Genomic DNA, 26548 nt, shown 5'->3' with positions numbered 1-26548 from the left:
AATCTTACAAATACTTCAGGTTTCTCATTGATCTAATAAACAATTAATATGCTGTGCTGCCAAAGTGAAGCTAACGTAAGATTGGAGCAGGACAGATCCATGCACAGAACATTTATGATTTACAAACCAACTACAGTTGCTCTAAGGCACAAAGGGGGATATTCCATCTCTGTTGTAGATGTTTAATCATATTCTTATGTACAATAATTGGCAGGTCTATTTTTGTTTCAGATTGCCTGTTGCCCGCTCAGCTCATGGTGCAACTGTCTATAGTGATAAACTGTGGATCTTTGCAGGATATGATGGGAATGCACGGTAGGTAGTATTATTTGGGGCTTTCTTGTAATTGTTTTGGTTGTAAATACCAAGCAAGTGCTGTGTCTTTCTTTAAGATATATTTTTATCAGTTATGTGGTTGTAATGCCCCTTGCTTATTTCTTAGAGCACCTATACTGATTTCTATGCATGTGGCTGAGTGTGCTTTGATAGTAAAGACATAAGTATGATCAGAGAATCACAAGTAAGTGAGCTTGTGAATCACAAGTATGCCCACCTACAAAACAATATAAAATGGATATTTGACATGTTTTCAAAGTGCAAAGATAATTCTCTGACACAAAGTAGTAATATCATCTGTACAACTTATGTAGTAACTGAGCTATATGTAATAGGCATGCACATTACTTTTCATACTTTTCATGGGCTCAAATTTTTGGTTTTCTATACCTTCTATGAGGGGGTGCTGATTATTGAGCCTTTCCAGAAAAAAATGAGCTAGGAAGCTATAAATTGCAGGGTGTATTCACCAATTTGTCTGTATTCAATGGTGCAAAAAATTAACTACAGTGGTGCCCCGCATAGCGACGTTAATCCGTTCCAGGATTAATGTTGCTATCCGGAAACATCACTAAATGGAAAGAAAAACCCCATAGGAACACATTAAACTCCATTTAATGCATTCCTGTGGGGCCCAAACTCAACAGTAAGCGAAGATTCCCCATCCGGCCGCCATTTTCGCCACCTCGGTAAGCAAGGGCAGGGCGCGAAAACGCTGTGGGCGGCCATTTTGGAACCGCCGTTCAGCTGTTTTTAGAACATCGCAATGCGAAGATCGGTAAGCGAAACGTTTACCGATCATCACAATGCGATGTTTTGCCACCTAAAACATCGCAATGCGATTGCATTAGCAATCGCAAAAAAACGCGTCACTATGTGGATTCGTCGTTAAACGGTGCGCTCGTTATGCGAGGCACCACTGGTACCTATGATTTTAACTTATCTTTCATATTCAAGTCCTAAGTGAACATTGCAGCACCTCCAGAAAAGTTCGGTGTGGAAAAGCATAGGACCATAATCAACTTCCTGTTTCTCCAAGGGAAAGGTGCAAAGCAGATCCATGATGAAATGTCACAAACTTCGGGTGACAGTGGCCCTTCATCTGCAACAGTTAAACGTTGGGTTGTCAATTTTAACACTGGCAATTTCGGTGTTGAAAGTGAGAAACCCAGTGGAAGGCCTGTTTCTGTCTCTGTGCATGCAAATGTGGAGGACCACCGAATATCAGCCAAAAGTATTGCTATATATCTGAGAATATCACGTGAGAGAGTTGGTGCCATTATCCACAATGACTTGGAAATGAGAAAGCTGGCAGCAAAGTGGATCCCCAAACTTTTGACAACTGAACAAAAGAGGAAATGTGTGGAGTCATCGGTGGCTGTTTTGGAACATTTTGCAAGAAGTGAATCAGATTTCCTGGGCAAACTGTTAACTGGTGATGAGACATGGATCTACTGTTATGATCCTGAGACAAAGGAACAGTCTAAGGAATGGAGGCACAGTGGTTCCTCCTGGCCAAAGAAGTTCCGAGTGCAAAGGTCGGTGCAGAAGCAAATGGCAACAGTTTTTTTGCGATAAGAAGGGAGTTCTGCTGGTGGACTACCTCCAAAAGGGTTCAACCATCAATGCAAAATATTACTGTGCTTTATTGATGAAGTTGAGGCAAAACATCAAGGAAAAATGTCGAGAAAAGGTCTCCAAAGGTGCCATCCTGTTGCATGACAACGCCTCGTCACACACTGCAGGTGAAACAATGGCAAAACTGAGGTCCTTAGGCTTTCAAGTGATGCCCCATCCACCCTATTCTCCTCACCTGGATCCTTCTGACTATTATCTTTTCCCCAAACTCAAAAAAACATCTAAAGGGACAATGATTTGGGAGTGTTCCGAAGGCAACTAATGCTGCAAATGAGTGGTTACACCAGCAGTTGGAAGAATTTTATTTGCAGGGACTTCAGAAGCTGCAGGACAGATGTCGCAAGTGCATTTACTTCTGGGGGGATATATAGAATAGTGTGACAGCTACAGCTTCCTAGCTCATTTTTTTCTGGGAAAGGCTCAGTACTTAACACCACCCCCTCCTAACCCTCCTGAAAGAGTAGATTTATACTCCCTCAAAGCTTATCCCTAATAAAATACCATAGCATTTAAGATGCCGGGATATTCTTTCATGTTTTTATTACAACAGACCTGTCCCCCTGGAGATACAAACTTGATATTAAACAGCACAAAATTACAAAAGTTTGAAGTAGTTCTCAAGCAATTTCAATTCATAATTGGTAAAAGATGTTTCCTTACTCTTGGAATCTCTCATCTAACAAAGAATATAGAGTAGGAGTACCATGGTTTTGTATCAAAAAGGTTTTCTAAGAAAATATGGTAAGCTCTTTATAGCAGTCTCCTGTTGCATAATCCTGTCTATCAATATTCAAAAGAAACTAGGGTAGGTTAATGGGATAGAGGTCCTATAATTCTATTCAGACTGTTATTCCCCCTCCCCTTTCTCCCGAAAAAGCTCTCAGGAGAATGTGAGGCTCCTTGGGAGCAAAACATTTATTTTAAGGAGCTTTTTCTGCCTCACCTACAACATGATTTAAAAGAGAGGCGAGAGTGGATTGTCTAGGTTTATCTGGTTTGAGCCTCAAGCTGGGGGCTGTTTGTGGGATTTGATGAAATGTTGAAAAACAAAGATGTTAATTAATCCTACATGGGGTGTGAGACCTATTTGCCCCCAGGTGCCCCCTAAACCTGCCCCACAAAGAAAACCTTTCTGTCTAAAAATTGTGGCTTGTGAATTTGACATTTACAGGTGGTGGCTATATATATATATATATATATATATAGTGTAAAATATAACTTTTGTTCATTCAATACAGATTAAATGACATGTGGACCATTAGTTTACAAGACAGAGATTTAACTTGTTGGGAAGAGGTAAGAGTTCAGCATTTAATTCTAGTGTTTTTGGTGTACTGTTGTCTGATCTAGAAAACATGATCATGTCAAAATGAGAACAGGGGCCATGAAAACTGAATCCATAATGAATGTAAAACTTTAAAGTGTCACATTAGTGTTACATGCAGAGTTATGCAATTCAGTATGCAACAAATAATGTCTATGGGGATTTCTTAAGCTATGGCAGTTTGCTTCCAAAAGCTATACTGTTTGCATAACATAGGATTTCAGCCAGTATTTAAGAAACAATCTCAGTCCAGCTTTTGCTGTACAGAGTTAGCAGAGTGCAGTTCTTTGGATCTTAGCTGTATTTTTCTGGATGAATTATACTTTAAAAACTAAGATTGTAATTCTGTATCCACTTATTTAATAGCAGATTACATTTAATTAAATGGAATTTGCTTCTGAGTAGAAGTTTATAAGATTGTGGTGTAAGGTGCTAATAAGATTCAAGCTTTTAGTACATAATCCTTGTTTATTTTTTGATACTGTAAGTAAAATATGATGTATGCCAAAATTTAAAGACATATATATTTCAAAGTGCTTAATTCTTACATTTCTAAATGAAAAATATAATTTTTTATGTTGCTGCTTTTCAGATTAAACAAACTGGAGAGATTCCTCCTTCATGCTGCAATTTCCCTGTGGCTGTTTGCAAAGAGAAAATGTTTGTCTTTTCTGGCCAAAGTGGAGCAAAGATAACCAACAATCTTTTTCAGTTTGAATTCAAGGAACAAATGTATGTTTGAAATGTAACCAAGTTAAACCCTACAGTGGCTACATTTAAACAAATTCTGCAAGATAACAAACAGTTGAACTATTTAATGCGATTTCAGTAAGGGCCTCGTAATGTAAATATGAATTGTTGGGGGAGGGGAAGTCAAGGATGCAAATGATGAAAATATTAATGAAAAAGGAATGAAGAAAATTGAGACTATATCAATTAGCCTTAGAAGAGTAACATCAATTGGTTATCTATATACAGTACCTAGAAGATCTCTGGTTTCATTAATGCAGACTTGGCCCTCCACTGATGCAGACTAACTAACCCATGGATAGTTGCTGTGGCCAGTATGTCACCTGGTGGCCATCCTTCTTATGATGATTCTCTTTGTACACAGCAAAACTGGTCCCTAGACAACCAAAATAGAGATTGCCTTTGAGAGCTTATTTTGAAGCTCTACCAGACTACCAGAACCTCTCAAAGCTCTCCTCCTCCTTCCATCCCCCCCAGGCAGAGATAGGGTCATACAATAGTTGCCTTTGATCATGATCTCTTTGTGTTTGGTTTTGTGCTTGTAGCGCTATGGGGCGGTATATAAGTCCAAAAAAAAAAAAAACCAACACATTGACCAATGAACTTCACTGTTATGATGTGGACACTTAGGTGTATTTTTTTAAAAATCTAGGGTTGCTTCCATGGTACAGTGAGACAGCAGAGTAATGCTTTGTAGAAGTGACTGTCTATACCTTTTTAAAAGATGGATCCAAAAAGGTGCAGAGCATCCTAATTATAAAAATGCACCTAGTACGGTCAACTATTCAGATCAGGCAAGAACTTGTACTTATTCCTAAACAGTAGTTCTTAAGTTCCAACTAGAATAGGCCCATTGAATCAGTGGGGATTTGGTGTGCGGAATTCTTTGTAAGCTCAGTTGATTTCCAGGTCCTGGTCTGTTTGCAACTTGCTACTGAATTTCAGCCAGTGTAATTTTTGAGTTTCCTAGCTGCAGACTGTTGAGTGTACTGTACCAATGTACCCAATATAAGGGTTAAAAAAATAAAAGCACAGTCTTAAACATGTTTATCTTGTAGACAGAAATTCCCCACTGCATTCTGTGGGATATACGTATTCCCTAGTTGGTATGTTCAGAATTGCATTTTAAGTTACCGTTATATGACAAAGAAGGGAAGAAAGGTACTATAGAAATTACATACAATATGTGATTAGATTGGAATAGAATAGGTTGGAGAAAGCTGATATTTGAACTCCACATCCAGAGGATTCAAATTTGCTATTGTGGGCCCAATTTTCTTCCAAATATCAGGGCTTCATGGAACCTGGGGAACTGCATTGAAGGTCATGTGCAACTTGTTGGCTCTAAGGGCTAAATTGTTAGAAATTCATTTGGTAATTGCCCTTTGTTTTCTCTACTAGCTGGACACGAATTCCTACTGAGCACTTGCTACGGGGCTCTCCTCCTCCCCCCCAACGGAGATATGGCCACACAATGGTTGCCTTCGATCGTCATCTCTATGTGTTTGGTGGTGCTGCAGACAACACATTGCCCAACGAACTTCACTGTTATGATGTGGACTCTCAGACCTGGGAGGTTATCCATGCAAGTCCAGATAGTGAGGTGAAAATAGTTTAGACCTTAATTCATTCTACTGTTTCTCCACACACACGCCTTTCAAGTATCACTTACTTAAAAGACAAGAAAATAGAAAGCCTGTTTCATGTATCCTTGAAGCAAACAAAATATTGCCTCTTACTGCCAGCACCACAACAGCAAGCCTTTCACTGGTTGATGAGGACAAACAAGTGCGAAAAGAGATTGTAGGGTGGATTGTGTCAGTAGTACCACAGTGTGCTTCTGGATCTTACCTACATTTTGTATTTTGTTATTGGTTTGGGGGAGGGTTTTTTGTGTTTTTTTTGTTTGTTTGGTTGGTTGGTTGGTGACTGGAGAAAGGCAGACAATAACAGAAGATTGGTCAGAAGCAAAGAAGCAGGGCTCTGTTGTCCTCAGCTGTTGTGAGGAAAAAAGGCATGACCGATATGACCAGTTATGCTTACCAAACTTCCATTTGCCTTTCTTTGCATTTGGCTACCTCACTTTGTGCCCTGCTTCTTAACTTTTGAGATACAAAACTTTTATGGTTTTTCAGTTCCCTTGATTTCTGCACTAATATAAAATTCCATAATATACAATATTATATATATTCTTGTACATTTCTTATGTGGAGGATTTCTGGATAGGTGCAATGTGGATTTTTCTTTTGTTGTTTGAAACAATGTTCCTCAAATAGCTCTTTTCCCAGAGACCTGTCCTGTAGTGCTAGAGAGGAACCACTTATTGTCACGTGGTGAATGGGGAATTTAGGTTGGCCCTCCTGTTTCTTTCAACAGGCAGAATTAGCAAGCTCATCAGATTGATCTATGGCTTCCTCTGGAAGTGAGGATAATCGGGTTTATCAGAATAATTCCTGCCTGTTTCACAAGGGATGTTATTTCAGTCTTAAAATTCACTGAAATAAGATGAAGGATAATGATTACATTTCCATACTCTTTTGTTATCTTTCTGATAGACTGTACAATACTGTGTTAGAAAAAGCAATACCTTGCTCAGTATGCGGAGAAATCCAAGAACAGTTTAACTGTCTGCACTGCCCAAGTAAGGCAGAGATCACATTGCTAAAAAATTTTTTGCCTTCTTAATTGTCTCCATTACCTTTCTATCCAGTTCCATCCTGGCCTCGCTTTAACAGTGTTTTAAATCAAACGAGTTTTAAAAGATGATGGGAGCGAGGCAGTGATTCTAAGACAGTGGGTGCTAACTACTGTATTGTAACAAGAATCAGATGGAAGAAGGGATTTTTAAATAAATTTGGATGCAATATTTATTCATCTGTTCTCTTACTTTCTAGTTGCCCACTGGAAGGCTTTTCCATGCTGCAGCAGTTATCGGTGATGCAATGTACATATTTGGTGGGACAGTGGACAATAATATTAGAAGTGGAGAAATGTATAGATTTCAGGTAACACTGTGAAACCATTTCATCTAGTTTAAGAAAATAAATTGTTTACTTTAATTATGTTTAAAGGGGAAAATAGAGTAATTTCCCTTTTCGGTCTTCCACTCATGCTAAGTGACAGGAGGAAACGCAATGCAAACAAGTCAGTCCCTTACACCAACATTTAAAATTGTTCTTTGAACTCTGCTTTGAAGCATGAGAGCGGTCATATTCATTTCTGGTACACCTTACTGTCCTTTTGAAGTCCCACTGCCCATAGGTTTTCCCTGAGCATGTGGAATCTCATTGCTTAATCCCAAGAATGTAAGCAAATGATTTCTTCCTCTGCTTAACTAGCTGAATCCTCCCCTACAAATTGTGGAAAGGGTATGGTTGGATGTGTATGAACACAACTGTTCTGAGATACTTCAGTGCAATAAACTATTTGTCTCTTATTAGTTTTAGTTACCTATTTATCATAGTAAATAGTGTCACTTTCTATTTGGAGGTGAGTTCAGAAGGTTGCTGCATTTCAGGTAGCCATCTACATCACTTTTGCCACATGAATGAGGCTTCAATGTTTCATACTATTTCCTCTGCAAATTAATATTTAAATAATTTACTGCTTTTAACTTTTAATATTGTGTTTTTAATTATGTAAACTGCCTCAGATCCTTTTTTGGGAGAACAGAGGGGTAAAAAGATTTAAACTAACTAAACAAATATACCCGATATACCTGATTTTGAATTAAAATTTTTGGTTTATTGGTAACTTTAACAATCATACACTGGCTTGTGTAAAACTACAATTATTATCATAACTTGTTTTCATTCAGACTTCAGCAGAACTTTAATTTTTTTATTTTCAGTTCTCTTGTTACCCAAAATGTACGTTACATGATGACTATGGGCGACTGTGGGAAACCAGGCAATTTAGTGACTTGGAGTTTGTTCTTGGAGAGGTGGGTGAGTTCTAATGAAAATGTTGATCAGAAGTTGCTTCAAAGTGACAAGGTGAAAATGAATAGATGTTGCAGACTGCTTTTGTATCTGCTCATGATTTATTTCTGGAATAGCAATACTATTAGCATTATTTGTAATCCCTTTGAACTATTTATTTCAACAGACTGTAAAAACATGGTGAGAAAATTTTCAAATTAAGAGTTTCAGGATTCTAAATATGTGTGGAGTGTATGTTAAGATTGAGTGTTAACAAATTTCTCAAATGTATGTATTTATATTCCTGAACCTGACACAACTCCGGGAGGCAGTGGAAGACAGGAGGGCCTGGCGTGCTCTGGTCCATGGGGTCACGAAGAGTCGGACACGACTAAACGACTAAACACACACATATTCCTGTTGCATAAAAATGTATAATTCCTTTGTCTATGATTCTATGAAATTCATAGTCTAAATTGTTCATCCATTATGTTATTCTTCTTTGTGGTCTCCTTGAAGTTATATATGCCAGTTCTGCCTGTTTCAGGGAGCTTCTGGAGGCATTTAGTGTTTTGGAGGGTGCTCCACCCACCAGTTGCAGCCTCAGGAGAGGGCATGCCTCTCACTTTCCCACATTTAGGAGCACATGGTTCCCACAAAAGCATGCACTTATAGAAGAAGGCAAACTTTCTGGATAGGAGTGGAACAAAGCACAAAGGACAAAAGTTGACCCCACAGCTATAAATACTCAACTCCCAAACATACTGCACCAGAGCACAGACTGCTACTCCAGTCCTCTGAAGATGCCGGCCACAGAGACTGGCAAAATGTTAGGAAGAACAACCTACAGAACACGGCCAAATAGACCGAAAAACCCACAACAACCATTAGATCCCAGCCGTGAAAGCCTTCACGAATTCAAAGCACAAAGCTGTTTGTTCTTTTGTGAGGGGATACTAAGAGAACAAACAATATTGGTCAATCACATCCTCTACAAAGTCCAGGTCCTCCTACTGGGACTGTTGTAGTTTTCTGGCCTTCGTTTGAGAAAACGAGTGGCAGAGCTTGTGCTGCTGTGCAATCTCAACCTCTACTTTTGTTCACCATTGTCAGCTGGCTGTCCAAAGTGAAAGAGAGCCCTCTTTGGAAAGATTGTGAGGAGCTCTCTGGATCTCAGCACCTGCTATATCAACAGTGAGTGAGCTTCTGCTCTACTGTACCTATATGTGGAACTGCACAAAGGATCACACAGATACCTGTACCAGAGATGAGCTTTGGGAGCTCATCTCTGCAGTGATGCAGCCTTCCCTCCTGTCCTACTGTAGGTGCTCGTATTAGTCACTTCTCCACTTTGCCTCCATTGTTAGGCAGCTGCAATGTCAGAGATTTGAACTGAGCAGGAATACAGGAGCCACATCCTCCTCACTCTGATTTGGAGAGTAGCAGTGAGGCATCCATCAGAAACTGCACTAATATAAAATACCGTAATATAAAATAGTATACCATTTCTGATGGATGGAAGCTTCACAGAACAGGTTCTGGGCAGATGTGGAACCTATATGAGTGACTGCTCAGGAACCACTTGAGGAAGTACTGTTACAGGTAAGGAACCTGCCTTTTTAGGGTGTCATGTCACCTACCCAAAACAGGAAATTGAAACTGACTGTTTACAGCATTCTCAGAATTCAGATCTGCTGAATACTACAATGTCAACAATGCAGTTTCCTTTCCTTTTGTCTTTTTGTCTCCTCACTGATGACAGAAGGAAGAAAGGGTTCGAGGGCATACAGCTATTGTCACTGCTCGTTGTAAGTGGCTCAGGAAGAAAATCACACAGGCAAGAGAGAGGTTGAAACAGGTACGATATCTTGAAACAATTGTTCTTAGACTTCCAGTCTTCCAGTTCACTTTGTAAAACAATTAGCTGTTATGCCCATGGCTGACAATGACACAAACATTTGACAGACATTTCTTGAAGATTGATTTTATGGTTAATCACATATCTTCCAGATCTGCAGTTTTATTCCCTTTGCATAGCTGCTCCTTTCAAAGTAGTTCAGAGGAGATGGAAGATGTTAAATTACCTGTATCAGAGTATGTTTATTCCTAAATGGAAAGGCATGCATTGTGGTTAGATTTAGTTAAGTATTCACAACATCATTTTTTTTGTTTAGAAACCGAATGTTCTTAGTTTTTAGCAGCTATATGATACAAGAGCAAAATCAGTTTGCCCAGTTCTGTGTGTGATTGATTGGGTTCATAGAGAAATAAATTGTAGAAGCTACTATGTGTAGGATTGCCAAGTTTATGCAGAATTCACTTTCCACCTTTCTCTGGTTATCTTGTTATACTTTGTTAGAAATCTAAACAAGACCTTGACGAGGAAGGACAGGGGACGCCTCAGAAGGAAATGGCAGGCAGCAGTGTCAAGCTTTGCCGCCTGCAGCCTCTTTTGGAAGTGACCATCCGGGAAGCAGAAGCTCAGCCTTTTGAAGTGCTCATGCAGTTCCTCTATACTGACAAAATCAAATATCCACGCAAAGGTGGGATATTCCTATCCTCTTATCCTGTTTTTGGGTTTGTTCATTTATAAGTCATGAGCATGTTAACCATAGTTGCTCTTCTGTCAGTAACAAACAGTTGGAAGCATATATACTTGGGTGTAATCGTGCCAGGTACTTATAATTCCAAATTTCTAAATGGACATTTTAGCATATTCCTCCAAAAGCAATGAGGCAGTCACTTCTTTCAAAAAAAGTATGGTTGCTGTGAAGGTATGGCAAATGCCAGCAACTGAATCAATTCTGTACACTGAGAGAATTCCTGCTCCTAGGACTGATCACATTTCTCTTAGTCTCTGACAGTATTGTATGGTTACTACCTTTTCTCCCGCGTCACTATCTGCAGCAGGAAGAGAGAACAAGTGCTCCTCCAGAAGGTGACAGCAACTCCTGTCAGTCTGGGCCAACATAGGCCGTCGCTTGGGAGGCCATTGAATGCCATTTTTAGTTAAGATAATTTTTAATGCTTTACCTATTTGAATTGTTCAATGTATTTTAAGAAGTTTTATAGTTTAATTTTTAATACATATCTCACTGTGTATTAATTCTGTTCTTTTTAATATTGCATTTTTAATTCTGTTCTTTTTAATATTGTGAACTGCTTAGAGTCCTTACCAGGAGAAAGGCTACTTAAAAATAAAACAACAACAGCAACTACTACTACTACTACTACTACTACTACTACTACTACTACTACCACTACCACTACCACTACCAGTAGTAGTAGTAGTAGTAGTAGTAGTAGTAGTAGTAGTAGTAGTAGTAGTAGTAGTAGTAGTAGTAGTAGTAGTAGTAGTAGTAGTAGTGAGGGATGATGGAATTCCAGTTTGTCATTATTCTCCATTCCTGATATACAGCATTGATTCTGCTTCCTGACATGCAAAAGGATTGTATATGCACCAGATAAGAAAGGCAGCTCTTGTGGAGCAGCAACAAGAAGGAAAATTACACTCCAAAAGAGGACAAGCTTAGCAGGGCCACATACATATGGTGCTTTTTCCTGAACTATATATTTTTGCACTAGGGACATGGTGGCGCTGCGGGTTAAACCACAGAAACCTCTATGCTGCAAGGTTGGAAGACAAGCAGTCGTAAGATCGAATCCTTGCGATGGAGTGAGCTCCTGTCGCTTGTCCCAGCTTCTGCCAACCTAGCAGTTTGAAAGCATGTAAATGCAAGTAGATAAATAGGTACTACCGCGGTGGGAAGGTAACGGTGTTCTGTGTCTAGTGCTGGCCACGTGACCACGGACAAACGCTGGCTCTATGGCTTGGAAACGGGGATGAGTACTGCCCCCTAGAGTCGGACATGACTGGACAAATTGTCAGAGGGAACCTTTACCTATATATTTTTGTTGGAGGAGGTTGGCAGCTCTAAGCAATTTCCAATAATAAAAATAACATTAAAAATGCAACTGGCACAGAAAATAAAATGAGAAACAGTTTTGCCTTGATCAAAGAGATAAATTTTACAATCTCTCTGATTGTTTTTCCTTGCACACATAGTGGAATGGTGTGGATATTTTTTAAAGCCTACAGAACTTTTGAGTTTTTAATAAGTGAAGAACCCCAGATCAGTTGTAGAGCACATGTGTAGCACATAGAATCTTTAGTTTTAGTTCCCAGCATCTGTAGCTAGAAGGTTCACATTGCAAGTGATGAGAAGGATTTTTGCCCCAGGCCTTGGAGAGATGGTCTAAATAAACAATTGTGAGCTAGATGGACAAATAACCTGATTTTAAAAGGAAGCTTATTGTGTTAGTTCTCAGCCTAAAGGCAAATCACTGTGGATCAGTTTTAAGGAATTCACCAAGAGCATGGGGTCTTGCTCTCAGATCTCTGATACTCGGGCATGCTATGTAACTCCTTTTGTAAGAATTAAACTCTTTTTTAAATTACTAAATGTATCTTTTCCCATCATAGGATTTTGATAAAGTAGGTCATTGTTTTGCATTATTTACTGTAAAGTCTTTCGGCACATTACTACTATGCTAGTAGAACCCATTAGTACAGCCTTCATATTGGGATCAGAGGCCTTAACTCCTATCCCAGCCTGATCTCACCCCTGTTATTTTCTTTCCAATAAGTAGAATGAATTGATTTTTGCATCATACAGGACATGTGCAAGATGTTCTCCTAATCATGGATGTGTACAAATTGGCCCTCAACTTCAAACTGTCCAGACTGGAACAGCTGTGTGTCCAGTACATTGAGGCTTCAGTAGACCTGCAGAATGTGCTTGTTGTGTGTGAGAATGCAAACAAACTTCAGCTAGATCAGCTAAAGGTAGGTTTTGAACAGGACTGTGAATAATAGTTCAACAAAAGCACTAGTCTAGGTAGAACCAGGTACCTAATTGCTAAATGTAGAATAGATTGTTTTGTAAAATACCTTTTACTAAATTTCAGTTCTATGCCAGGAATTTTCACATGTTAACCCTTTTTCTGGATTAAGCTACCATCAGTGATTTTTGCAGCCATGGCCATTGGAGGCATATGGAGCTATATGGAGCTTCCTGCACAGGTGTCTTAATTTGGTCCAGTTGTACATAAGCCAGCAGATGGTGCTGAACAGCATGTGTTTAAAAAGGCTTCTCATGTACTGTTGGGAATGAACAATGGCTTTAGCCTCAGCATATGGAATGACGGTGCTAAGCCACAGGAGATGAAGTAGAAGATTTAGATACAGCCGATGAATGAGAAAGTATTCAGCTTCATTTGTTTCCCTGGATATAGTGATAGTGCCAAGGGATATTGGCTAAAAGTATCAAGGATGGGAAGAAATAGCACTATAGTTGTTACTGCCATTTGATATATGTAATAACATCCAAAATTGGCATCTCTCATCTATATTTTTGTAGATAGCTGTAACACTAGAGGAATCAGGTTTGATTGTATTTGAGGACATTGTGAAAGAAGTAGACATTGGTTCATGCATTCAACGGACATTTTCCGAAGATATGTTTCAAACATTTGTTTACATCTTACGCTGTTTCTTCAGATGACTGGCACTATCATTTTTCTTTGTTAGGAGCATTGCCTGAATTTTGTGGTAAAAGAGTCACACTTCAATCAGGTAATAATGATGAAAGAATTTGAGCACCTTTCTTCATCCTTGATAGTAGAAATAGTGCGAAGAAAGCAGCAGCCTCCGCTTCGAACACATTCTGATCAGCCTCTTGATATTGGTAATGTATATACGTACTTAAATCAAAGACTGCTTAAGTGCATGAGTTGAGATAAAGGATTGAAATCCTGGACATGAATATGTTCAAGTTGTTTCTCTGATTTAATTCTGCTTATATGTCTGCTTTAACTATTATAATACTCTAGAAATAAAATAAGTAAAATCCAATTTTGAAATAAAATACATCTGAAACCATACATCTAATAGCATGATGTTTGCAAGGTCAGAGGAAAGGAAATCTAATGGTTGGGTAGCTCATACTGATGGAGTGACAGACAAGGGATATTAGAGAACCTTGGAAAGCCATAGATTTGTCTTAGCCCCTGTTGTTTACTGCAATAGTGGGTAAAATGAGATAGCAGTTATATTACAGTCATTATATACAATAGTGAGCAGAGGTCTACTATATGCTAGTATATGCTAGTAGTACCACGCACATAGTTAATTTTATGGCTTCTCATTGCTTAATATTGATAGGATGTCATATTTTAAATTAACTCCTCAATGGTTTACAGGGATAACCTTTTGACCAAACGAGAGGAAGAGAGCATGAAATTTTCTGATAGCACCTCTAGCATTGTAAATAATATTTTCAAATGTATCTTCTTATTTCTTGTATTAGAGATGTTAATTTATTGGCCCTTACTCTAGGGCAGCCATTCTTAACAGGGGCCATATGGTCCCCTGAGTGACCATGACACATTTGAAGGGGGCCCACAGACTGGAAACAATTTTTCACACACCACTTTCTTATGCAACTTATACAATCCTGAATTGGCCTATATTTCTTTCATATTGTGTTTATGGAAGTGGCCAAAAAAAGTTGAGAATGGCTGCTCTAGAGTATGTAATTTAATATCTGATCTATTAAAAACTTTCCATTCTCCCCCAGATAGTAATTCGTTGTGATTCAGCATCTTGTAAAGATTATAATCGTACAAATCTACTTGTGCTTTGTTGTTTTGCTTAGTATTACTAATTTATGGTTTCAATATTCATGAAACCTTAGGCTGTCAGTTAACTGATTGATAAATAAATCTCATCTTAGCAGTGAATGTACCTAAAACAGTTTTAGCTGGAATCAGTTCTGGTTTTGTACTAGCAAGAGTTAGCAAGAGCAAATTTTAGAATGTGTTTTTCATTTTTATAGTTATATAAATTAAATTAAATATCATTCATACTTAAAATATAGCTTTACGTGCAATACTCTTTTCTTATATCAGCTTCTACTCTAACATACAATCCAGGTTAATGTGCTTATGCTTTTCTTAATGGAACATGAATTACTCACAAATAATTGGTCACTAGGCAAAATTTTAAGCATATTTCTGACTGAGAATGATTGACCATTGAGCAAAGTTCAGATAAGCCTCTCATCTCCCAGCGTCTAAGTTATATAACCCCTTGACCCTGAATCATAGAGCTAACACAGTCATTTCTCAGTAGGCATTCCCAACAATTCCAGTAAAACTAAATAATCTGTTTTCTTAACACTTTGGGTATTGTGTTTTCTCCTTTTTCCTTTGTTGCTATTCAGGAACCTCATTGATTCAGGATATGAAAGCCTATCTAGAAGGTGCTGGACTAGATTTCTGTGATATCATTCTACTCTTAGATGGTCACCCAAGGCCGGCTCATAAAGCTATTCTTGCAGCTCGTTCCAGGTTTGTTTGCTCAGATCAGTCATTTCCTAAAACCTTGTATTTGTTGGAATATTACTTCCTCCTTTCATTTTCTTATGTTGTGAGATCAGAAGTGGGCCTTAAGCTTCTCTGCTGTTTGTCTTTCTCTTGTCACATATAGAAGTGAATATCGGAATGAATGGGTCTTCTTGCATTTGGATGTAGGATCTCACATGACTCTGGATATGAAATTCCATTCATTCATTCATTCATTCATTCATTCAACCAACCAACCAACCAACCAACTTAGGAGTCCCTCTACAGCCAGAGCTCCAAAGGCAATATTCATATTCATAAAAATTATGTAGAACGGATTTGGTATCCAGGGTTATGGGTGATCCATAATTCTTCCCAGTTTTGATAATTGCATTGAAGATTATTGAGAAGGAGTATGTGAGCCTTTAAGTTGATATTCATCTTGCCTGTGCACTCTCTCTGTGTTAGCAATGACAAACAGTCTCTGAGAAAGATAATATCTTAATGTACCAGTAGACTTTGTTTTGCTGTAGCAGACTGTGGCTACAGTTCTGGGAAACATGAACAACTCTGACTATATATGTGACTGATTATTTGGTGGCTACCAATAAGAAGTGAAGGAAGCATCTGTACAATTGCTATGCTTGAACTCTCTCCTTTTGAGGCAATTTTGATAAAGTACTAAAAGTATTGCTGTGTTGAGTCTCTTTCCATCCAAAAGAAATCATAAGGAAATCAGTTTGGTATAAAGTAAATGGAGAAGTAATGGTTGATAGTTAATCATCATCATTATCATCATCATGTGGCATTAAATCAATTCTGACTTATGGTGACCTTTTTCAGAGTTTTCCAGACAGAGAATACCCGGAGGTGGGTTACCATTCCCTTCTTCTGGGGCCATCCTGGGACTGTGCAGCTTGCCCAGGGCCACCCAGGCTGGCTGTACTCAAGGAGGCACAGTGGAGAATGAAACTCCCAACCTTTGATGCCACAGCCAGATACCTGAACCACTGAGCTATCCAGCCAGCTGGTTGGTAGTTACATATGTTAAATTTATTTTAGAACTCCTTGCCAAAATGCTGAATTTTTGAGGACCTCTGCAATTATTTGTAGAATAGGTGTTCAAAAATATTGTTGCATCCCTTCTGTATTGCATCTATTCATAATCTACTTTTTACTTGCTGCACAATTTTATGAGAACAAGATAATGTCGAGCATGCTCTCAAATCTTATGCCTTACTCTGTTTTGTCTTGCACCATCACATATGGATTTTTCCAGTTATTTTGAAGCCATGTTTCGCTCTTTTATGCCAGAAGATGGGCAAGTTAATATTTCAATTGGAGAGATGGTTCCCAGCAAACAAGCCTTTGAATCCATGCTGAGATATATTTATTATGGTGAAGTGAACATGCCTCCTGAAGACTCACTGTATCCTTTAAGTAACTTCATGTGTAGAATATGATTCTGCCTTTTATGCCTGTGTGAAAATTTACTCAACATATATGATTTCCATTCACTTTTCTCAAGCATAAGCATTTAAAAAAATAAACTCAGCTGAAACAGTAATTATTTGGCAACTAATATACTATGCATCCAGAGCAAGGGTTATGGGTGGGTCTTGAAGGCTGTAATACAATTTGGAAAGAAGAGTGGTCTCTGCGGATGGAGCAGCAACAATATGTTACTTAATAAGGCACCATGCTTTGGAGCATCAGCCCCACAATTCATAAGAACAAAGAGCCCTTCCATTCATGGAGAAGCAAGTCTGGCTCCAGCCTGCTAATTTTTCTTGTCACCCTATTCTGTCCAAATCTCCTCAGGCAAACAAACAGATGCTCTATTGAGAAATAGTCATGTAGTGGTAAATTTTGAAGGGCAGGTGCTCATCATACTCCCCCTAATCATGCTCCCAGGAGAATAAAAAATGCAGACAGCTGTGTTGAGCTGTGTCAACAAACCAGTTATGGCAGTTTTTAGCACAAGTAAACGGCTCTTAATTGCCCAGTCAAGACCAACCCATCCCAAAATAATCAGATTACAGGAGGAATGGCTCTTAACAATTTATTGTTGCTTGGCAAATCCATCCCTGTCCCCACCACTATAAGTGTTGCAGCTAAGCTCAGAATGTATTGCAAACCTTTTGATAGATGAGTGATAATGATGTAATGCCTGCTATTCAAAAAGTCCTAATATTGCAACCTTTGTTTCCTCTACCACAATATTCTGGAATTAAGATTGTTGACAATAAAAACTGGTCCTCTTCAAGGGCACCATCCTTTGCTCTCTCCTGCACTCTCTTTTTTCTGCTTGCACTCTTTTTCCAGAATGTTTGAGTTCATAGAAAATTAGGTAGCAGCTGCTGCATATGTAATATAGTTAAAGTGGCAGCACTATGCATGGCCTGGAGCCAGAGACAATTTTCAAGGAGGCAGCCAGCTGCAATTATAACAATAGCACATTAGAGAAAATGCAGGCAGAGGTCAAATCTCTGTTTGTCCTTAATGCCATTTGGTTTAGGTTTATGATTCCTTTGTTCCTTACCATTTGAATCATGAATTCTCTTTAACTAGCTTTTTTTAGCTACCTCTTTGCTGCTCCTTATTATTATGGATTCTACAATAATCGTCTCCAAGCATATTGTAAGCAGAACCTAGAAATGAATGTTACTGTGGAAAATGTGCTCCAGGTAATAGTTGCCATCTGACCAAATTGGAACTACTTAAAATTCATCCCAAATACACTTCTTTCCATGGGAAATAATATATTTTAAAGCCTACAATTTTGGATCTGAAAACCTAAGATTAATTCACATTCCCATATAAATGTTGTGGTCATAGTCTGAGAAAATTAAATACATTTTTGGTTCTAGAAATCTATACATGTTAGTCCCTATTATATCACTGAGTGAACTTAGCTTGTCCTAAATCAAGACAGAAATGCTTGTTTCTCTTAGTTGCCAGTGGGAATTTGTGGCTCCCTGACAAACTATTTTGAATATATATGAGTAGCTAACCTTGCTCCCTTTAACTGTTCCTATAAGGAAGAGAAGGGACTACAGTATAGAAAGTGGTGTGATGTACCCTGTATAGTTTCTCAGATAGTAATCCTGTTCTTATGTGTATTAATCATCTCAGCCAAGCTAGCAGAGCATCATATCTGAGGGGCTAATTTTGAGATGATCTCATGTTATGGTTTACAAGTTTTGTGGATTACAATCTACTTCCTGTGTTACATTCCACAGAAACTCACATTGAAATAAATTTGATAAACTTTCAGCTGCCCCAAGACTTCTGTTTATTTTTGTTTCCTTTCTGCTCTGCATTTACAGAATGCTATCATTGTTCAGTGTCATGTTTAATTTGAGCTATTCATGACATATTCACATGTTCTGTTAAAACATTTCAGGAAACGTTAATCTGAACACAGGCAATTCAGGCAAGAACCAAAGGGCTCACTTCCCTTCTCCCCTTGAACCAAACCCAGCAGACCTGTACAAGGTTGCAAGCCATGCTTTATCAAGTTTAGATGAAACAGCCAGCCATAGTTAAATGTTTCTAATCTTGACATCTAGAGGTGAGAGGCAAAAAAAAGAGCACATGATCTTGAGGCTCATGCCTGCTAATTCTTATAATGCCGTGCCATGCTTCAGGATTGCATCTGAATGTCCACACAGAGCAAAGAAGCCCACTAAAAGGGCCAATCCTTCATCAACTTCCATGATTTTGTAGAGTTTATGAAACTTGTTTCCCAAGAGATACATATTTAGTTTCCTACTTCATGAAGCTTACTTCCTCAAAACCAAGGAGATCATCTTCTGCAAAGGCTTTTTTCAAGCTTGTAAAGCTTTTTTTCCCTCCCCCACAAAGAATTGTTCCCCTAAAGAGTAACCTTACAGAGTCTTTGATGCTTTGTTTTAGATCTTAGAGGCAGCTGACAAGACCCAGGCTCTGGACATGAAGAGGCACTGCCTGCATATCATTGTGCACCAGTTCACCAAGGTTGGTTGGATATTTTCTGGGGTTCTGGGCATCTGCTGTCCCCTTTCTCTGCCATGGCTGAAAACAGTTTAGGGTAGTCCTGCATTTCATTCTTGTTCCTCCTTTTGGATCATATTTAGCATAAATAAATGTATGGTGGATCACAAAGTTTTTATAGAATTTGTGGCCATTTTGGAACAAGTTCTTCAGTGTTGCATATTTTATTGGCTTAAATATTTACTGATCTTTGTACTGTTTACGTGTAGTATTGGTCATGTAATGAATGTAAAAGAAATGGCAGCAAATGTAAAAAGAATTGCCAGGTTTTTGTTCAAGGGAAATAATACAATTTTATTGACTCTCAGAATTACTAAAATTAGTTTGAAATGTCCAAGGAGGGCTTAAAAAATCTATTCTGCCTTGCACTTCTTTCCCTCATGCATGAACTATGTAACGAGATGCTCCTGGGATATAAGAGATTTTGATTAGGCCCATGAGGGTTAACTGCTCAGAGGGAAAAGTCAGCAATTCCACAGTCCATTTTGTGAGCCTGTATAGGCATAGGCATCCTTCAGTCTCAAGAGACTATGGTAACATGCTCTGAATCGAGGAGTGTCCTCTCCAGAGCATGAAGCCCGGGTAAGGTAATATGGAGGATAGGCTGTTACCCAAGCAGCAGATCCCCCCTCTCCACATTGCTGAAATGATCCAATGGAAAGGCAAGAGCCAATACAACTGGTTCCAGCAATGTCGCAGGAGTTGGCAGAACGACACATGCTGCCTTCGGGACTCCAGCTCTGGATTTTGCCTCGAGGTTAACTCCTGAAGCCTTTTCCATGAGTGGATATAGCCACAAGGCAGTGGAGGTTTGAAATAGGAGTTTTCCTTCTCCTAGATGGGCTGCCTTCCATGGCTGACGAGCCCCACCTACCCGGCCTGCTCTTTAATAGTGCAAAAGTATGATCTGATCCTTAAAACTTTCCTGACTCCCCGGCTTATGCAAATCTAATTGGCTTTCCTATTTACCATATTAAGGCCATGTGCTCAGGAGACAAAAAGAAATCCCAGGAAAAAAGACTCAGCAAGGCAACCATGCAAACAGACCTGGCCTTCGCCATCAGCCCAGCTTCCTAGGGAAAAGGGTCCTGGGTCCTGGGAAACGCTCTTATAAAGCAGGAAGTCCCACCCCTAGGCCCCACCCCCAGGCCATGTGCTCAGGAGACAAAAAGAAATCCCAGGAAAAAAGACTCAGCAAGGCAACCATGCAAACAGACCTGGCCTTCGCCATCAGCCCAGCTTCCTAGGGAAAAGGGTCCTGGGTCCTGGGAAACGCTCTTATAAAGCAGGAAGTCCCACCCCTAGGCCCCACCCCCAGGCCATGTGCTCAGGAGACAAAAAGAAATCCCAGGAAAAAAGACTCAGCAAGGCAACCATGTGAGCCTATTAAAGGTGAAAAAGAAACAATGTTTAACAGCATTGAAGCTAATTTGAAGTGCTTGAGCTGCATTGAATTCAAATACAGTATACCTTTTTGAGCTTATTCCAGGGGGATGGTCTGCAGGGCTGCAGCATAATCAAGTGTGTCTTGTGTTGACTGGCTGATATCTGTGCTGTCACCGAGAAAATTCTCCCCAGTTTCAATACTAGATTTACCTTTTAAACATTCCCAATATGCTTTAAAAAAAAAAACAGATAACACGTAGTATTTCGTATTATATGAATGTCATTGTGAGCCAGAAGGAACCCCCAAGCTTGCAATAAAAGACTGAGATTCATTGTGAATCCTGTTTCTAACATCAATTAATTACATGCTGTCAAGCCAATTCCAACTTATGGTGACCTTTTCCAGGGGTTTTTAGGTACAGAATATTCAGAAGTGGTTTACCATTCCCTTCTTCTTGGGGGCATTGTGGGACTCTCTCACTTACCATCTCCTGGGAGGTATAGTGGGAAATCCAAATTCAAACCTCTGGCTCCACAACCAAGTACTCAATCACTGAGCTATCCAGCCAGCTACTTTTATCATTACAGTACTGTACTATGAAATGGCTTTTTAAAAGTGCTAATAATTTCATTTGTTAAAAGCCAAAGTTCTACTGACTTTTGAAGTATTTCATTAAATGGTTTACCAAAACTACATTTTGCTTAGGACTTTCATTGTACAAGTCATTGATTCCACATCTAGAAACTGCATTTTTAAGAAAAAAAAGATTGTCTGTTCATTCTAATAAAAGGTAACCTCTGTACCCATTTGGCAAATTTGCTTGCTATTGTTTTGTAAGTGGGAGATAACAAGGCTTTGTTTATATGTCTGATAGACTGTAAGCTTGGAGGGGTGATGTTGGAATATGCATTTGCTTTAACATGTGATCTGGCCACTTTTTTCATTGCAGCACTATAAAATATTTGAAATCAGTGCTTTTTTAAAAAAAATTCCTCTGTTAAAACCCATAGTTTTAGATATCCTTTTAAAACTGAGCTTTCAAACATCTCTTTATTTCCAAAACTACACTTTAATTTCAAGAAGTTGAGAGCAGAGAAAGAATAGCAAATTCTAGCATTGGTAAATTAATGGCTAAATTAATGCATGCAATGACAATGTGTAACATTTTTCATTGTATTAGATTTTCATCACTAAGAATAGTTCTGCTTGATTAAAGAAACAAAATTTGTTCTTCTTTGTGGCCTCTGTGAAATCACACTAATGAGTTAAGTCTGCGCTTGCGCAGAGGCCTCGGAACCTATATATCCCATATATATATCCCATATATATACCTATCATACCTTTAAGGAACAACTTTATTTCTTATTGCTGGATAAATGAACAGATGAAATTAGTAACATTTAATGTCAAGAAATCATTAATCCATGTGATTTTGGTAAGATGCAGAATGCATTACTACAGCCTACTGCAGCTCCTATTAGCCTTAGCTAATACAATCAGTTGTGAAGGATCATGGGAGTTCGGATACAAGACGGCTGGAGAGTAACGTCCTGAGGAGTTTTGCATTATACTTACTCCTGCATTTTTAGGAAGAATTATTAGTATTGATATAAATTAAAAATGCAGCATGTTTATGATGCCACAGTTTATACTTTCAGATTTAGAATAAGAACATTTGGACTTATTTGTCCTGGAGATATGATTGAATTGAACCAGACTGTTTTGTTCAGTCTGGTAGGAAAAACTATGGTAATCAAAGCTCAGAATATCAAAGGAAGGATCAAAATTAAATCCAGGTTCCAGATGATAACTTTCTATAGTGATACAGTAGATCTGCTCCTTCGGAACTCTTGTTACAAATATGGGTCAGGGAATATAGCACTCCTCAGGCCAAAAGAAAGGAAAAAGAAACTATAGCAAACACTTTTCTTCTACTATGACTATGTAAGGGATCTATAAGTAGATATCACAAATTTTGCCAAAGTGTGCTTACATAACGCATGTATTTTAGATAGCTATTGTATTTATTGCCTGCTGTCATAATTAAATCATTCATGATGACTGAGGATGTCATTTATCACTAGGTTTATTTATTTATTTATTTAAATATGTTTACCCCTCCTTTCTCCTAAAAAAAGGACCAAAGGCAGTTTGTATCATTTAAAAAAATTGAAAACAGTTATGCAAATATTTTTTTAAAAAATCAAGCAAATCTTACATTAAAAGGGGTAAACTAAATCAACACCAGAAACGTATTTAAAAGCAACAAGGCATAAGAATCCATTTTTAAAAAGCCTTTCAGACAACCAGTCATTAAGGGAAAACCTGCCTGAAAAGAAAGGTCTTTGCCTGCTTGTGGAAGGAAAGATGGGGCCAGCCTGGCCTCCGGTGGGAAGACGTTCCAGACTCTGGGAGCAGCAACAGAGATCTTCTGACTGTTCCAAAAGCGTTTGTGGGTGATTGTTTTGTTTTTCAAATGAATTGTACAACAACGCAACTGTTCTGAATTCTTTGTCCCTTAAATTTTGGAATAGCATTTATACTATTAAAACACAATACTGTCTGTAATAAGTGTATATTTACTTACTGTGTATGTTTTAAATATGACTGGATACACAATGATAACTGGATTTTTCCCCTTTTCTCCATTCCCTTCCCCACAAAGGTCTCCAAGTTGCCAAATCTTCGGTCTCTCAGTCAGCCTCTCCTCCTTGACATTATAGAATCGTTAGCAAATCATATATCAGACAAGCAGTGTGCTGAGCTTGGCTCAGATATCTAAGATTTCCTATATTCTACCTTTAGCTCCTTTCTGTTCAAGAGACTGCACTTTCCCCACATGTACCAACAGTCTCTTTATCACAATGTTATGCTGACCTGTTGAAAATGCATGGAAACCTCTGAAAATACAATGGTGCTTCATGGCTTTCTAAGGATACATTTGAATCCAAATCGAATATCAGGAATGCAAAAAGGAAGTGATATGGCAGCCCTAGGCATATTGGGATGACAAATCAAGCCTGATTAATCAACCAAGGAGATTTGTGTATATTAATCTTGGTAATGCCTCTTTGAACCTTTGCAACTCAGAATGGCATATCTGAATCTGAACCACCACAAGATGGTTTTATCACAGCACACCAAAGTTATCTTCTTTTTCCATCTGTGTTATTCCTGTGCCTGGTGTGGTTCCATTTAGCAGGAAGACTGAGACACATACATTGAAGAGAGACTCTTATTGCCTGCTGGAGATGGTTTTAGGCAATAATTAATGCAGTGGAGCAGCCAAAGCTGTCTTCTGTTTTTCTAATGGTGGAACAAGTCACAATGTGGGGCTTTGTTTGGCAAGGTGCATTTTTGATTTACTGTTAAAAATGTCTTCGTTCTCAAGGCCTGAACTTGTTTCCTTCTTACTAGAAGCATTGGCTGAAATCCTATTCTTTAATGTGGTAAGTTGCAAGTAGAGTAGGCTTGTTGAATTGATGGAACTTAACTTGACTCAACAAATCACCACTGATTCAGTGGTCTTCCTCGAGTTATGATTTGTTACACCAAACAACAGGGTTTCACTCAATGATAATTTGGTAAGTCAGCATTTCTGTTTGTTCCATTGATTCAGTGAGGTGCTCTAGTTGGATTTGAAATAGGATTTAGCCCTGATAATTTCCAAGATTTAACTGATCTTCAGAATAGCATTTTTGTTTTGTGTCAGGGTGAATTTGATTAAAATCACGATTTAAATTTTTAAAAGTCTGATATTTTTTGTGATTTAAATTAAGATTTAAATCAAATTGATTTTTAAAAAAAATGATTTTAACCACCTTGTTTTGTGATGTTTGATTTGTGATGTTTTGGGGTGGGTTTTTTTTTGCTATATATCTATATGTATAGTTAAAACTTGAATATATTTCCTTTAAAAGTATAGTAGCAGAGAGATATAAATGCATACTAGATCTTAGATCCTTAATATAATCTCCTTTTCATGTGGAAACATGAATGTCAGATCTTATACAGCTTCCAAAATACATGTCTAAAACAGACAATACAGTTGTAGAGTTTATGTGATTTCTTCTCATTCCGTTAGTACGATCATTGTGCTGCTCTTTGAATTGATTAGCATGTTCAGGAATCCAGGTTAGATTTAGTAACAAAGGTGCAGTTAAATATATTAGATAAGAAGAATGAACTCTAGAACACTGATGGAGAATTTTTGATAGAATGGGAAGATTATAAAAATCCAGAGTTTATTAGTGTAGTCCTGTTCTTTCACAGTTCCTTACCAACCGTTCCTAAATTTACATTATTAACATGCTGATGTCAGAAGGTGAGAAAAACTAGATGAGATTATACCTTTGATTGGATCATTTCTGTAAGTAAAGTGGCATATAAACTCCACACTAGCATAAACTCCCTTTTCAGTGAAGTACTTCTGAGCAACATTTCATTTTTTTACTAAGCTTTTTCTTATTTTGTGACATTCTTATTTATTTTGTTTATTTTGTGAAACTTATTTAATAAAGGTTTTATAGTAACTGGAATTCCACATCTGTGAGCTAAATTTTGTAATACTGTTTGTACTTGACATGTTAGAAGAAACACAGATTGGCTTCAATCCTGTTGCTTAATGTAATACGTTGTAATTAGACTAGTCTCATTGAATCATTGAGGCTTTAGTGAGTCAACTCCTCCCATTTGAACCAGTGGAACCTATAGAGGAATTGACTCACTAAGTACTCATTGATTCAGTGGACCTATTGTAGTGCAATTTACTATACTGAGCAACAGGATTTTCACCTGTTTGTACTCTGATTAAGAAAATATACTTAGTACATATTTTAGGAACAAATTTCTTAGATGAGTTGTCCGTATTGTCTGAATCTTTCATATTTTCATAATATTTTCATATTATTGGAGTGGGAGGAAGAGTATAAATCAAGTTTGATTTGTGTAATAGCAGGCCTTTTCACGAGCAACTTCATTGTAACCTTAACAACCACAGAATGACACTACCAGTATTTAACAGCAGACGTTCTAGTTGTCAGATGCTTGTACCTGTGTGCTCTTAAATCTGAGTGATAATATTTTGGGGCTAATATTAAAGATAGCTACTTGTTTAAAATGCTTTCAGCTTCAGATTTTCTTTTCTGTTTCATTTCACTTTTGCAAAACCGGAGCCTCTGCGGCATAAACTTAACAAAACTGCTGGTGGAGAGTCTTACCTTCCTCTCTATTTTTGTTTCCGGTTCCAAAGGTAAAGGTTCCCCTTGACAATTTTTGTCCAGTCGTGTTCGACTCTAGGGTGCGGTGCTCATCCCCGTTTCCAAGCCATAGAGCCAGCGTTTTGTCCGAAGACAATCTTCCGTGGTCACATGGCCAGTGCAACTTAGACACGGCTTAGACTTAGCCGTTACCTTCCCACCGATGTGGTCCCTATTTATCTACTTGCATTTGCATGCTTTCGAACCGTTAGGTTGGCGGGAGCTGGGACAAGCGATGGGCACTCACTCCGTCGTGTGGATTCGATCTTACGACTGCTTGGTCTTCTGACCCTGCAGCACAGGCTTCTGTGGTTTAGCCCGCAGCGCCACCACATCCCTTCCGGTTCCTAGCAAAAAAAGAAAAAAGAAAAGAAGTGTCTCATATTGAAAGAAAGCAGACCGCCGAAGAATTGATGCCTTTGAATTGTGATGCTGGAGGGGGCTCTTGAGAATCCCCTGGACTGCAAGGAGAACAAACCTATCAGTTCTAAAGGAA

At 38.4% G+C, this 26548-nt stretch overlaps 1 protein-coding gene across 1 annotated transcript in view; it reads left to right on the top strand.

The window, feature by feature from the left end:
- The window catches only part of LZTR1 (leucine zipper like post translational regulator 1), a 34223-nt gene extending 8307 nt beyond the window's left edge, over positions 1-25916 (top strand). Inside the window, exons 6-20 of the mRNA XM_020782481.3 lie at positions 232-315; positions 3213-3270; positions 3891-4030; positions 5450-5651; positions 6943-7053; positions 7899-7991; positions 9731-9826; positions 10328-10511; positions 12645-12814; positions 13559-13715; positions 15252-15378; positions 16652-16801; positions 17954-18059; positions 19291-19371; positions 23460-25916. Of these exons, the coding sequence (XP_020638140.3) occupies positions 232-315; positions 3213-3270; positions 3891-4030; positions 5450-5651; positions 6943-7053; positions 7899-7991; positions 9731-9826; positions 10328-10511; positions 12645-12814; positions 13559-13715; positions 15252-15378; positions 16652-16801; positions 17954-18059; positions 19291-19371; positions 23460-23576 (1876 nt within the window). The 3' untranslated portion in view covers positions 23577-25916. The remainder of the gene's footprint in view (positions 1-231; positions 316-3212; positions 3271-3890; positions 4031-5449; positions 5652-6942; positions 7054-7898; positions 7992-9730; positions 9827-10327; positions 10512-12644; positions 12815-13558; positions 13716-15251; positions 15379-16651; positions 16802-17953; positions 18060-19290; positions 19372-23459) is intronic.
- Positions 25917-26548: the final 632 nt, after the last annotated feature.

The sequence above is a fragment of the Pogona vitticeps genome, chromosome 4 (genome assembly GCF_051106095.1).
Source record: "Pogona vitticeps strain Pit_001003342236 chromosome 4, PviZW2.1, whole genome shotgun sequence".
NCBI lineage: Eukaryota > Metazoa > Chordata > Lepidosauria > Squamata > Agamidae > Pogona > Pogona vitticeps.
This window is presented reverse-complemented; position numbering and strand designations above follow the sequence as displayed.